We start from the raw sequence: 14,584 nt of genomic DNA, 5'->3' as shown, positions 1-14,584 counted from the left end.
ATCATTAGTTTCTTTTGCTATTACTATAATACAATTCCACCTCATTTAACTTTCTTGGGTATGAGGGACCATCCATATCCAGAGACAGGGCTGGCAAGTATAACCCTCCAGTAAGTGTAGATTTATAAACATCCACAGACCTGGTTAAGCTGAGGGTAATCACCTGCAGAAGCAACCCACTCTTCCAAGAATCTAGAAAATAGAGACTTGGGGATAAAACTGTGTCACAAGATCTCCCGTACTTTTCAGAGAAAACAAATTCTAATGGAATGAACCCCTGGCGGGAACCCATTCCAAATTATCCTGATGAATTGCCCAGGGTATAAAAGCCCCTGGGACATCACACAGAAGGACAACTGCAGATTCCTGAGGGCGTCTCATAACAGGGCAGAGAGCTCTCCCCATGTCCGTTGTTTACAAGTTTCACTACCTACTCCCCATCTATCTACCTTAGAATTATAATTAGCATTCAGAAGAGATGTTGTCAAAGGGAAGACCACTGAGACTTTCTTCTTTAACTGAAAAATGAAATCAGATTTTATTTGACAGAGAGCCAAATGGATTTGATTTGAAAATGAAGATTGGCTTGGCCAACAGGTTATATGGAAGGAATTTTCCATAAATTGGATGAGTCAAATCTGCAAAACTCTAAGGTTTTGATCAAACCCAAAACCGACAAACTAAAACATTTAAGGCAGATACACAGTATGCCAGAAATTATATCCTCTGCAGCTATTAAACTTATGACAAAAATGTTTAGATGTCAACTTAACGTGCAACGGGGTACACTGCTTTTTAAAATCCTTTTGGGGACTTCCCTGATGGTCCAGTGGTTGAGAAACTGCCTTCCAACACAGGGGACGCGTGTCCGATCCCTGGTCAGGGAACTAAGATCCCACATGCTGTGGGGCAACTAAGCCCGTGAGCCGCAACAAAGATCCTGTGTGCCGCAACGAACACTCGACGCAGCCAAATAAATAAATAAATAAATATATATATATATATATATATATATATATTTTAAAAAGAATGAAAGAAAAAATAAAATCTTTTTTGGATGGTACAAGAGCAAAAGAGTTTGAAGGATCTCTTTATACGCTGGTAGTAACGATTTGTTATTTCAAAGGCACCACTGTGGCAGGGGACTATCCTTCTCTGAAATGAATCAACCGGAGAATTTAAACACTTAGATCCTGGGTGCTGTCCTGTGCCGTCCCATGGCAGCAGGGGTTTCAGGATGTCAGGCAGGACTATTAAACAGCCTCATGCCCTCGACTCAGCCCACAATTAGACAATGAAGAGGAGCCAGGCACCAGCCTCATTTGACACTGAAGACGACAAAACTGCAGTAATGAAAAAGGTGAAATCCCCTAATCTATTTCCATTTTAGGAAGTAAAATCAGAAAATCTAGCTAGCTTTGGCCAAAACTCCCTGAAGGGGACTCCTGTGACTGTGGGAAAGAGAAGTACCCCACAGAGAAAACAGTCTCTTATTTATTTATTTATTATAAAACAGACGCTTATTTATTCCTGGTGAAAAGCCAGTCTTCATTGAGGTCCCAAGTTCAAGGTCAATGCCTGCTAACAAAGATGTCTTTTTCTTTTCTCTAAAAGAAAGTTAGGGGCTTCCTTGGTGGCGCAGTGGTTAAGAATCCGCCTGCCAATGCAGGGAACAGAGGTTAGAGCCCTGGTCTGGGAAGATCCCACATGCCGCGGAGCAACTAAGCCCGCGTAGCAACTAAGCCCGTGTGCCACAACTACTGAGCCTGTGCTCTAGAGCCTGCGAGCCACAACTACTGAAGCCTGTGCACCAAAACTACTGAAGCCCGTGTGCCTAGAGCCCGTGCTCTGCAACAAGAGAAGCCACTGCAATGAGAAGCCCACACACCACAATGAAGAGTAGCCCCCCGCTCGCCACAACTAGAGAAAGCCTGCGTGCAGCAACGAAGACCAAAGGCAGCCAAAAATAATAAATAAATTAAATAAATAAATTTTTTAAAAATAAAAGAAAGTTAGGGGTGTACAAAATTAACCTGATTTTAAGTATAGGATTTTGAGATGTAGCACATAAATTAAAGATCTGTAGAAACAAGAGACCACATAGAAACACAGCATAATTTCTCTTCTTTTTCTGCTCTTATAGGAGCCTGATTCTCCTTTCAGATTAGATAGATGCCAAGGTGGGCAGGGGGAGAATATGGTATCGAAGCCGGCATGTAAACACCCAATCACCTTAAATGATCAGAATTTCCCAACCAACCCAAAACTGACCAGTAGGAGCCAAACCACTGGTACGTGTTCAGCCCACTTGTGGCAGCCACACTTTCCTTATTCGCTCTTTCTCTGCTCCCACGTGAAAAGGCAAACTAGCAGATTTATTATTAAAGCAACACTAAATGTTTGTGGTTTCTTAAAGCTGATTTCAGGATCACACTCTAAAACTGAGATCATCTGAATGAGTGAGAATGGAGCTGTCACCAGCTGCTTACTCTGTCCTGGGGGAGGACCTCAGAGAGAAGAGCCCAGACACAGGCATGAAGCCCACCGGATGGACAGCTGCCTTCAGCAAATATACATCAGAGCTGCTCAGGGTGTGAAGGGCAGCTGGGAGAATTCTGTGTAAGAATGACTGGTTTATATCGTCAGCACTTAGAAACAATTCAGAAAAGGCATTTTTTTAGCTGTAGAACTATTTACCAGATCCTATTTTTACTGCTTACATAGGTTAAAGAAGAGACTCTAGCAAAAAAAATACATCCAAGACATAAAGGAAAAAAGTTAACCACGTCCATAAATGCATCACTAAAGGCTTTTATAAGAATGTAATCTCTCCCTGTAGTGCTTCTGTAAGACCCTGGACAAGTCATTTAACCAGAAGCGAAGGTGGGGAGAGGCCAACAGGATGGTGAAGGTGGGCACAGTAGCGAGTTGGTTTTAACCAACAGGAATCTTCACTGTTACAGACCAAAGACAAGGATTCAACACTTTGTGCTTATTCTGGGTGATCTAAACCATTCCCTGCCCTTTTTTTCCCCTTTTTTTTCATCACTGGCATTTCTTTTTTTGCGAGTTTTCTCACACAATGGAGGTGGTTTTCCCTGTGTTTGGTAAGAAGAGTCACATCAGACTCCAGCCCAGGAGGAGGGAGGGCTGGAGGAAAGGAGGCAGGAGGCCAGGGGTAGATGGAATGTGGAAAGCTTCACAAAGCAGCAGCAGGAACAGGGACAGCCACTGGCTCCAGTTTCCCCTGGACCCTGGGAAAATAAGCCATGACTCACCTCCTTTTCAAGCTTCCCAGCCAAGAGTTTAAAGCAGATAAGAAGCTCCTTCTGTCCTACCTTTGTTATTCATTTATTTTAAAGGAAGGTGCACTTTAAGACAACAAATTCTTTTTATAGGTATTGTGTTGAGTCTTTTATAGACCAGAGCATACCTATCATTTCAGGCCCTGCTTCCTGAGCACCATGGGGGTCTTAAAACACTCAGCTGGTGTCATGGCACAGATGCTTCCTTGTCACAAACTGTGAAAATAAAGGCCTCAAAGTTTTTTTTTTAATTATTATTATTTATTTTTATTTTTTATTTTTTTTGGCTGTGTTGGGGCTTCGTTGCTGTGCGCGGTCTTTTCTAGTTGCGGTGAGCAGGGACTACTCTTCGTTGAGGTGCACGGACTTCTCATTGTCGTGGCTTCTCTTGTTGTGGAGCGTGGGCTCTAGGCACGTGGGTTTCAGTAGTTGTGGCGTGCAGGCTCAGTAGTTGTGGCTCGCGGGCTCTAGAGCACAGGCTCAGTAGTTGTGGCGCACGGGCTTAGTTGTTCCACGGCATGTGGGATCTTCCCAGGCCAGGGATCGAACCCATGTCCCCTGCATTGGCAGGCTGACTCCTAACCACTGCGCCACCAGGGAAGCCCAGGCCTCAAAGTTTTAAGGATTAGTTAAGTACCTCCAGCCACGGAAGGAAGGAAGCAGTGTATGTTGAGCTAAATTGGGCAGAGTCCAAATCCTGGCTTCTGCCACTGCCTTTGCTTTCAACCAGCCTCAGTCCCACTTCTACACACTAATGAGGTGAGTGACAAAATCTCCAAAGGTTTTAATTAAACTGTACTTGAAGCTTCCATTTTCACAACCTCAAAGTGAACTCTATATTTGAGAAAAGACCATCTATGGCTCAGGAAACGGGCAACAGGCTGACAAGAGCGGTGCTCAAGGGGGTCCATTTCCATCCAGGGAAACATTTGGGCCAAAGACACCATTGGGTGTAGAGTGACAAGACCACTTCTTAGAAATCTCCTGCCACTGGGGTTTCTTTTTCTTTTCTTTTCTTTTGTTTTTTTCTGTTTTAACCTTCCTAAAAGCTATAGGGCCCAGGCTTTCCGCAGCCGTGTCAGCTGACAGGAGACTGTGCTCTCCCTGGGTGCTACGCACCCTTTTTTACTGACACACCCTTTATTACCCACATCCCCCAGACCGTCTCCTTCTTTCTAGCCCACTTTTCACCTTAGCAACCTAAGAAAGAAATGCAGAGGATACGACCAACTGTGGGCATCTTATTTTCAGACTCGACGAGGGGGGGTGGGGGGGGGAGTCCCTTTGTATTGAACCCTGTCCCAGGTTCTTTGTACTCCTTCTAATTCAATCCCACAAAAACCCGCTGAAGTAGGTATTCCTACCACCAAGATAAGGAGGCTGATAAGACTTGGAGAGGTTGGGTAACTTGTTCAAGGTCACACCGCTTGCAAGCAGCACAGACAATACTTGAACCCAGGTTTACATTATACCACAAAGACTGTACTGGGTTATTTAAAGAAGTCTTATTGAGGTATAATTTGCATACCATACGAATCACCCATTTGAGTGTACAATTTGATGGCTTTTAGTATATTCATAGATATGTGCAATCACCATCATGGTCAATTTTAGACCATTTTCATCACCTCAAAAAGAACCCTTGGGCTTCCCTGGTGGCACAGTGGTTAAGAATCCGCCTGCCAATGCAGGGGACACGGGTTCGAGCCCTGGTCCGGGAAGATCCCACATGCCGCGGAGCAACTAAGCCCGTGAGCCACAACTACTGAAGCCCGCGTGCTGCAACTACTGAAGCCCGTGGGCCTAGAGCCAGTGCTCCGCAACAAGAGAAGCCACCACGATGAGAAGCCCACACGCCGCAATGAAGGGCAGCCCCCTGCTTGCTGCAACTAGAGAAAGCCCGCACGCAGCAACAAAGACCCAACACGGCTGAAAATAAATAAATTAAATAAATTAATTAAAAAAAAAAAGAACCCCCGCTGCAAAAAAAATAAACCCCAGACCTATTATTAGTTATCCCCTTCCTAGCTCTCCATTCCCCTCTGCTCCCAGGCCTAGGCAACCATTAATCTACTTTCTATCTCTACAGCTTTCCCTATTCTGGACTTTCATAGAAAATGGATCATGTAATACATATGGTCTTTTGTGACTGGCTTCCTTCACTTCGTGTTATGTTTGCAGGGAAAATCTGTAGTCTTAACTCCAGGGCGCACTGCCTCAGGGAAGGGACCGTGGAGTGTGGACAGCACGTACCATGGAAGAAGCTGCTGCTTTGAGCGGCAGCAGAGATTACAGCAGGATCCGCTGTTTTCAGATAAGACAGCTGATTTCAAGGACCCTTGGATCACGTTTCTGGGCTGTTCCTGAAGGTACCCTTGGGGCAAATGGGTAGCAGATGCAAGCAGACGGGACCTCAGTCTGATCTAAGAAAGAACTCACAAGGGCCCCGACTAGGTCTACAAAGGAATGGGCTGGGTGACCCTCTGTGAAGGATGCCACAGGAGGAATGCCTCCCACACTGGGTGGGAGGCTGGCCTATGATGGCCAGTGACCTGTCCGAGACTAAATTCTTCGGTTCTGCGAAATTCACACTGGTAGAAGAAATGGTTAACAAATGAAAAGTCTGCTCAGATTTAGTTTAATGAGACTAGTCCTCTCTGAGTACAGTTTTTTTCACTGAATTCATCCCGCGGCTGTGTACTCAGCTGGGCTAGAAATGAATACCAGCAAAATATTTGTTCTTCTCATTCCCCCGTGGTTTCTGTGAGGCTTCAACAATTGACGGCTCTTTGAATATCAAAGGAATTCATCCATTGAAGGTCCAGATCAGGCCCACTCTGGTATATTCTTATTTATCACTCAGTCTTAGGACCAGGGTACTTGGCTCCACCTTTGCAGATATCAATTAATTTTTAAAAAAATATTTATTTATTAGTTATTTTGGTTGCACCGGGTCTTAGTTGCGGCATGTGGGATCCTCGTTGCGGCATGCGGGATTCTTAGTTGTGGCATGCAGACTTCTTAGTTGCAGTATGTGGGATCTTTTAGTTGCGGCATGCATGCGGGATCCAGTTCCCTGACCAGGGATCGAACCCGGACCCCCTGCGTTGGGAGTGAGGAGTCTTACCCACTGGACCACCAGGGAAGTCCAGATATCAACTAATTTTTAAAAACATCCTCTAGTTGACTTGATAATTCCTCCAAGCCAGGAATTTTACAATACAACACAATCAGTTTAATACGTGAACTCAATCCAGTCTGCAAAGAGCATTTTTCTTTTTCTAATGCGTCATTCTATTATACCAAATTATGTCTGCCCCTTTTCTATGGAAAAGGCTCTTTTTCTGTAGACTGTCTTACCTGAGTCCAGCTACTTAGGCAAATACCTGCCCCACAAATGGCCAAACACTGAAAAGGTATAGAGTTCAACAGTACTGTCTGATTAAGCAATACCAACTTGATATTTATGACCTTCCATTCGATTATTTCAGGTCAACAGAGACTGCCTCCTATACACTGCTCTGGTCAAGGAGAGAATTAGGGCAGGGCAGACTCTCATTTTTGTCAGGATCATCTCTGGATAATCCTGAAACCTATTTTGGGAATAACAGATGTGGTTCTAAAACGATTGCTCCTCAAGTTCTCCCCAAAGCCCAGTTTGTGAGGCTCAAATTAGATAGCGCATATGCAACCTCAACCCCTCCATCTTCTAGAATCCTCACCTGCATCAAACACCAGTGCCTTAGGATCCCTAATTGGCTGCCTGCGTTCTAACCTATGTTTTAAATTTGTTTTCAGACAGAGATTTTGTTTGGTCACATGAAAATGCCTTAACTAGGCAATGCTATAATTAGCTCTAGCTGAAGTCTCATCTCCTAAAGTTGCTACTGTTGTCATCATCTTTTTTCTGTCTTTAATAAACTCTTCCCTTCTTTTGTCCCAGGACAGGCTTCTTGCTCACATGCTCTTTAACAAAGAAAATTTCTCTGGCTGGCTGCCATCGGTTTCTCTGCCCACTGCCATTTTTTTTTTTAATATTTATTTATTTTTGGCTGTGTTGGGTCTTCGTTTCTGTGCGACGGCTTTCTCTAGTTGCGGCGAGCGGGGGCCACACTTCATCGCGGTGCGTGGGTCTCTCACTATCGCGGCCTCTCTTGTTGCGGAGCACGGGCTCCAGACGCGCAGGCTCAGTAGTTGTGGCTCACGGGCCCAGCTGCTCCGCGGCATGTGGAGTCTTCCCAGACCAGGGCTTGAACCCGTGTCCCCTGCATTGGCAGGCGGATTCTTAACCACTGCGTCACCAGGGAAGCCCGCCCACTGCCATTTTAAGTAAATTTTTCTCGACTGTCCCAATTTCTTCTGAAACAAAGGCAGATGCCAAAAATCGCTGGTTCTTTTCTAAAGAAAACTTGACCCAGTGGTGGTTAGCCAGTGGGAGGCTTTGTGTAGTCACAAGGCCTTGGTTCACCCATCATCCACTGATCAGCCCTCACAGCTGATTCCTGTGCAAACCCTAGCACCTCACACTGGTCCTGTGGGTTATCTGAAGCAGCGACCGGTTTGATGTCGTGTTTTTCAAGGCCTGTTCCCATGGCAGATAACCCATTTTGCACTAAAGGGCCCCCACATTCTCTTTTGCCTTTGTTACTTCTGCAAAACTGCAGCACTACATTTTCTGCATGTAGCTGATACTGATACTACTGCAACAGGAAGTGGTATGGGCTTCGCGAGGCAGGGTGTCTTCCTGTTGCCCAGCTATTCACAAAAAGGCAGGTTCTCTCTCTAACACTTAAACCATTCGCCACAGACTAGCCTGTGCTCCGCCACAGGTAATAAACAAATAAAATGGATCATTCCCAATCTCTCAAAGCTGTATAAAGTAGAGTAGTCCATACTAAAGCCATACACCGAAAGGATAAAAAAGAATTGTTTCAGATGGTAGAACTTAGTCACAGAGTTAAAGATTTTACAGCCAATGGGACCCTGACGGGCTAGGCTCCCTTTGGCTAATCTAAAAGGTTTCCTTTCAATACTGGAAAGAAAAATGATCACCTTCTCCTCATTTGCCCTTAGAAATTTACTGCCAAAAAAATGGATTAGGATCGATATCAGATGTGCCATGGACTGAAAAAACACTGTGACTCCAGATGAGGTACAAAGCATGGTATAAACACTGAATACACTCCCGTAGCCAAGAGCCCTCGATGCTCCTGGTGGCATATGCCAGGTGGGTAGGTTCATAAAAGCAGAAAGGCTCTCCTAGGCCCACACCTCCCTAAGCCCATAAGACACAGACCCTCTGAGTTCAGCCATCCTATCTTTCCAAGTGACTTATTCATCAGTTATGGATTGGAAAATATCCAGCTCACAACACCATTTTGTGTAAAACTCACTTGAAAAGACTTAAAAAAAAACTTGTCTCTAAGCCTGTTGGACTTAACCCAATGATTCTACCTTGCACAGTGTTTAACCCTGGTCTTCCTAGGCTTATCCTAACCAGGTTAAATAGCTTGGATGTTGATCCAAGATATTCCGGACATGAGTTACAAATTTTATGTACACCTACCCAACAAACTAATTGGTTTAACTCACTGGCGTTTTACCAAAAATTTTTTTCACACTTAGCTATGAGATTCTGTAATTGCGGTATGTACAAATGGACCAAAGGAACTAACTTAGAAGAGAAACAATTTACTTAAAATACTCAGTAGTCTTCCTCCAGGCTATAAATCAGGCTAAGCCACAATAAATAAAATACTGGAAAAGGGCAGCTACAGCTACAAAGTCAGATAGGAAAACATACCATGAGAGACAGCCTCTGCTTGAGGTTTTTATACAGAAAGGACAGCACATCTCTGTCCCCTCTTCCCCCTTGGCCAGGTGCCCACTTTAGGACAAGGGGAAAAAATCCCCTCCTAGGTGGGCCACACTTCCACTTTTACGAAGAATTTTCCCCTAGATTCTTTCATTCTAATCTGCAACCCTGTAAGAGATCACGATCCCATTTTCTGGATAGGCATGTCAATGGGGATGAATCTAACTCATGAGAACTGTCAGTTCTCACCACCCACATGTCACGATCTGCCTGAAACCTCAGTTCCCATTTTTTCCAACTCCCACATGCTTCTGAGAGGAACCAGATCAGGGCCCACCACTGGCATGGAAACGAGAGGGGAGGGAGGGGTGCTCCTGGAGGAGGATGGATGAAACCATTAATGATGGGTAGAGGGGAGCATCAAAGCTTAGTCCTGAGGTCAGAAGGTGACATAAGCCGGACTCTTGAGACTTGGCCTTCTACTTTGGGGAAAGCCCCAGCAAAAAGGGGCTTTTCTACCATCAGAATGCCCAGAAGGTGCCCACCTGTACCCAGGGAGAGCCTTTCCCCCTGGCCCAAGCGCCCACAGAGGCCAAGAAGGAGCTCTACTCCCCACAGGGCATAAATGGGGTGTCCGTCTGTCACTCAGGAGGTCCCAGCCAGTCCGAGAGGCCGTCCACCAAGCCTGCCAAGCTCCAAGGTACTGCCAAAGAAGCCGGTCGTGCAGACCAGACCTGTCACCTGGACCTCCCGGGGGTGCGGGGGCACGAAGGGGTCCCCTCCCCGCCCATGCGGACTGTGCGTGTTGCCTACCTGGAGCTCGCCCTCTGTGCGGTGCAGCCCCAGGCGCCGAAGTCCCACGGCCAGGTCGTTGACACACAGTCCGCCGTCGCGGTTGACGTCGAGAGTCTGGAAAAGGCTCCAAAGGCGCAGCCGGTGGTCCGGGCCCCCGCAGACGGCGCCGCCGCAAGGGTCAACGGACGCCGGCGATGAGGCGGACGACGAGGCGGCGGCGGCGGCGTCCGGCGGCGGGGAAGCCACGCAGCGGCACAACACACTGCTCACCATCGGGCGCGAGGCAGGGGTGACAGGCCGGCGGGGAGAGCGCGTTAGACACGCCGGTGACCTCAGTCCACTAGCGCGGGCTCCGAGGGGCCGGCAAGCTGGCGGGATGGGCAGCTTCCGGGAGCCCCGCCCCGCCTCGCGCCTCCTGGATGGCCATACCCCGAGGCACGACGCCGACCAGTCACAGACCCGGAGGGCCACCCGGAGGGGCGGAACCTCCCACCGAGGACTGCCCACGCAGCCCTTGACTACCCGAATCAAGGGAGAGGGCGGGGCAATCCCGGCTCAGCCTGGGGCAATTCAAACTGAGGGAGGCGGGGATTGGCTGAGCCGGGCAGGAGAGAGGAAATCACGGTGCGATAGGCATAAGTCATGTGATTGGCAGGCGGAAGGCCCCGCGTCCTATTTCCATTGAGAAAAGCTGTTTAGACGGCGAAATCGTAAGGATGGGAGGGGCCGTCGTGTAAGGAGAGATCGCAATCTCCGGTGGGAAGTAGGATTTGCGTGAGGAGCAATTGTGAGCTGCGGTTGCAAGGCAGAGTTTGCGCCATTGGGTGGAACTGAAAATTAACTGGCTAACGGCTCAAGACCGAAAGCACTAGGAATCCTCAGGAAGCCGGGTTTTGGTAATCTAACTCCCTAAAACCACCAATAAAATAGCTGAATTTAACGGCGTAAAAGTCGTAATACTGATGATTGAACGACAGGACAACTTTCCAATGGAAGTGAGTAAAGGCTAGGTTGGGTGGAGCGCTCTGTAGCGACAGACACACCTTTAGACCAATGATCAGGCCAATTTCAGTAAGTAGGCATGCTCTTTAGCTGAGCGACAGATCGAAAGAACTAGTGATCGACGTGATATCTGAGCCGCGACCAACCGGGAGGGCGGGTCCCCCTGGAGAAGGGCTGCGAGGCGGGAAGAGGGGAAGTGGGCGGATCTCCGCACATCCCGGCGGAAGAGGCAGATTCAGGAAGCCATTACGCAGCTGGCTGGCAGCAGCTGGGCCGGTCGGGGCTGGGCCCTACGCACTTTGCGTAGCAAGGGGGGTTACCAAAGTCCTGGTCCTTGGCTTTGGACAAGGCCGGCCTATCCCCTGTAGGGGGGGTGGGTGAGGAGAAAGGCTGAGGAAGGCGAGAAGAGGAATTGGGGCAGTTAGGGGATTGTAGTTTCTTTAAAAAGCAAGGTGGGGAGAGGCCATGGCCGTCCCAGCCAAGAAAAGGAAAATGAACTTTTCTGAGCGAGAGGTGGAGATCATCGTGGAGGAGTTGGAACTGAAAAAGCACCTGCTGGTGAACCACTTTAACGCCGGGGTCCCTCTGGCTGCCAAGAGCGCGGCATGGCATGGCATCCTGAGAAGGGTCAACGCCGTGGCCACCTGCCGCAGGGAGCTGCCTGAGGTCAAGAAGAAGTGGTCTGACCTCAAGACCGAGGTCCGTCGCAAGGTTGCCCAGGTCCGGGCGGCTGTGGAGGGTGGCGAGGCCCCGGGGCCCACTGAGGAAGATGGAGCTGGTGGGCCTGGGACAGGTGGTGGCAGTGGCGCTGGTGGCCCAGCTGTAGCCCCCGTGCTGCTCACCCCCATGCAACAGCGCATCTGCAACCTGCTGGGTGAGGCCACCATCATCAGCCTGCCCAGTACCACAGAGATCCACCCCGTGGCCCTTGGACCCACGGCTACTGCAGCCGCAGCCACGGTCACCCTGACACAGAGTGAGTGACCTCTCCCACCCAGTCTGGCGTGCCTAAATGGGAAGGGCCAGCAAGAGCTGGGGCAGCCCAGGGAAGGTTGGCTGCCAAGGGTCAAAGGTCAGATGGGAGTCTTGGAAGACCATGAGGCCTTCCAAGAGATCCCCAGACAGAAGTGATCCTGTTCTCTCTGGGACTTCCTCAGCACGCAGTCTGGACTTCAGACGGGCTGGCTTGCTGTCCACTGTTTTGCCACCATTCATGTCCATGACTGAACTGTGTGGTCCTTGAAGACAGAGACCATGTTTATATCTCCACAGGACTTAACACCTAGTAGGTGTTAAGGGCCTAGCACCTAGTAGGCAGTCAGGACATATTTGTTGAATAAATAGGTAGGTGGACATCAATTCTGGACAAAGACATTCTGGTTTTCAGTGTGGTGAGCATCAGGCACAGCTGAGGAACCTCATGGTTCCAGGTGTTAATCTACCCTTCTGTTCACTCATCAACCATTAGGGCAACTCTGTGCCAAACCCTGGGCTCGGCACTGGGATTACCAACGTGTCTAAGAGATAGGCCAGTTATATTCTAGTAGGACAGATAAGACGAATATATGAATAACTGCACTGTCAGTTGGGAGAACCTAAGGACTCAGAAGAGAAAGGGGGCTTCCTGGTGGGGTTGGGGGCACACAGTGGATGTTGGCATTAAAGGGTGGAGAAGACTGACCTTTCCCACATGCTTGGAGGCCCAAACAGCCCAGCTAGAATGGCTTCAAAGGTTCTCGGCTATGAATGACAACGAAACTGGTTGGTTGGACTTTTTAGTTCAGATAAAGGTTTGCACCAATGACTGTTAAGTGCTCTTTGTGATGGGCTGGGAACTGTTTCGATCAGTGATTCTCAGTGGGGCTTGGGGGAGTTGGGTGTGTGTGTGTGAGTGCCATAACCCCACAGTGTCATATTTCTCAAGGATATGGAGGTGGGAAAGGGGATCAAACACTGGTCTAAGTCAGTTGCTATTCTGGAAGAGGGAGGACCTTTAGGTATTCCATTGACCAAGGTGGTCAAGGAGACAGGGAGGCATTTATTGGGCACTTTAGCTAGTGCCTTCCCACTCCCACCTCCTTTTCTGCTTGGCCGTAAAAGACGTGGAAGTCAAGAAGGCCGGACCAGTGGGGCACTTCGGGGAGCATGTGGCTCTGCCTTTATTAGCCAGAAGCAGCTCAGTGGGGTGATTTTGAACACATTGGACTCTGGTATTGGGGGAGACCTGCATTTCTTCCTGGACCTGATGAATCAGCTGACATTAGGCAAGTCATTCCATGTTTCTGAGTCTACCTCCTCTCTGAAAATGAATGTGACAGTATCTGCCTCTTGGTGTCATTATGAGGGTTCATGGAGCTAATGAGTGCAAAGGGTTAGCACGTAGTAGGCGCTCTACATTTTTTGCTAGTCTTACTATTAGCATCTTTGCTTTTGCCAGATCTGGGGCTGGCCCTTTGGTTATTAAGTAGATTAAGATTCTAAGCCCCTTAGATTCTAGATTTATATATGAAAGGCTATAAAGCCAGGGGAGGGCTTAATGGCCTCCTCCCCACCCCACATGGCCAGCCTCACTCTTTCTAGAAGGTGACCTGCCACTGCCTTTGCTCTTTTTTCCCCACAGTCCCCGCAGAGACCGCCTATCACACGCTGGAGGAGGGCGTGGTAGAGTACTGCACGGCCGAGGCCCCCCCATCCCTGCCAGCGGAGGCCCCCGTGGAGATGATGGCCCAGCATGCCGACACCTCAGTCAAGCCACAGGCGCTCAAGAGCCGCATAGCCCTCAACTCAGCCAAGCTGATCCAGGAGCAGCGGGTCACCAACCTGCATGTGAAGGAGATTGCCCAGCACCTGGAGCAGCAGAATGACTTGCTACAGATGATCCGTCGCTCCCAGGAGGTGCAGGCCTGTGCCCAAGAGCGCCAGGCTCAGGCCATGGAGGGCACCCAGGCGGCCCTGAGTGTCCTCATCCAGGTCCTCCGGCCCATGATCAAAGATTTCCGCCGCTACCTGCAGAGCAACATGCCCAACCCCACCACTGCCTCTGACCCTGGACACGTGGCCCAGAATGGGCAGCCAGACAGCATCATCCAGTGAGGCCAGGGGTCGAGCCAGCCTTCCGCTGTGAATGGATGACACCACGTGGTCTTGTAAGTGAGTTGTGTGGTTGGCCGCAGTCTAGGCCTGGCCATGTGGACGGCTCCCAGTTTGACAGACATTTAGGGGTCCACGGTTTCCGCGAAATGAAGCAGACTGGGAAGAAGAATTTGCTGGGCTCCTGGGACCCAAACTCTCTTCCCCCTACCCCTTGAGCTGTCCTGCTAAGAACCTGAAGATTGGATAGGTGGGGGTCAGGTGCTGGTGATGGGACCCATATTGTCATGAGCCAGGGCTTGTGACATGACCCAGACTTGGACTAGGACAACTGTTGGCCCTCACTGGGGACCATCTCACAGCTTGGGGATCTGTGCGGAAATACCCGCCCCCCACCCAGGTGCCATCCTTTGGAGTAAGATAACATCAGTGGTGCTGGCAGTAGCACAAAAACATCTTCGTCTTCCCCGTGGGAGGCAGAGTGACAGCTGGGCCTGAGGAGGAAACCCCACCCTTTTCTCCTCACTGTGCCTCAGTTCTCAGGGGACTCTAGTTAGTGCCGTGCTGTCCCCCCACC

General features: G+C 49.0%; 2 protein-coding genes across 3 annotated transcripts in view; one reads left to right on the top strand and one right to left on the bottom strand.

Annotated features, from left to right (window-relative positions):
* Positions 1-10,276, bottom strand: part of SLC25A25 (solute carrier family 25 member 25) — a 32,658-nt gene extending 22,382 nt beyond the window's left edge. Inside the window, exon 1 of one of the 2 annotated variants that reach the window (XM_007471751.1) lies at positions 9,934-10,276. In XM_007471751.1, coding sequence (XP_007471813.1) covers positions 9,934-10,188 — 255 coding nt within the window. In that variant the 5' untranslated portion in view covers positions 10,189-10,276. The remainder of the gene's footprint in view (positions 1-9,933) is intronic. The other variant, XM_007471750.1, reaches the window with a different exon arrangement.
* A 1,106-nt stretch (positions 10,277-11,382) lies between these two features.
* On the top strand, positions 11,383-14,010 carry NAIF1 (nuclear apoptosis inducing factor 1). The gene is made up of 2 exons (XM_007471749.1): positions 11,383-11,893; positions 13,538-14,010. Exons 1-2 carry the CDS (start codon positions 11,383-11,385, stop codon positions 14,008-14,010), a joined length of 984 nt encoding a protein of 327 aa, XP_007471811.1.
* The last annotated feature ends 574 nt before the right edge of the window (positions 14,011-14,584 follow it).

The sequence above is a fragment of the Lipotes vexillifer genome, unplaced genomic scaffold (assembly GCF_000442215.2).
Source record: "Lipotes vexillifer unplaced genomic scaffold, Lipotes_vexillifer_v1.1 scaffold98, whole genome shotgun sequence".
NCBI lineage: Eukaryota > Metazoa > Chordata > Mammalia > Artiodactyla > Lipotidae > Lipotes > Lipotes vexillifer.
Note: the sequence above shows the minus strand (reverse complement) of the source record. Positions and strands in the feature narration are given on the sequence as shown.

Bases quoted from the DNA above. Each gene is read 5' to 3' on its own strand.
- NAIF1 (XM_007471749.1), top strand. From the start codon at position 11,383: ATGGCCGTCCCAGCCAAGAAAAGGAAAATGAACTTTTCTGAGCGAGAG. The intron at 11,894-13,537 runs GTGAGTGACCTC...TTTTCCCCACAG, and splicing joins CACGGTCACCCTGACACAGA to TCCCCGCAGAGACCGCCTAT.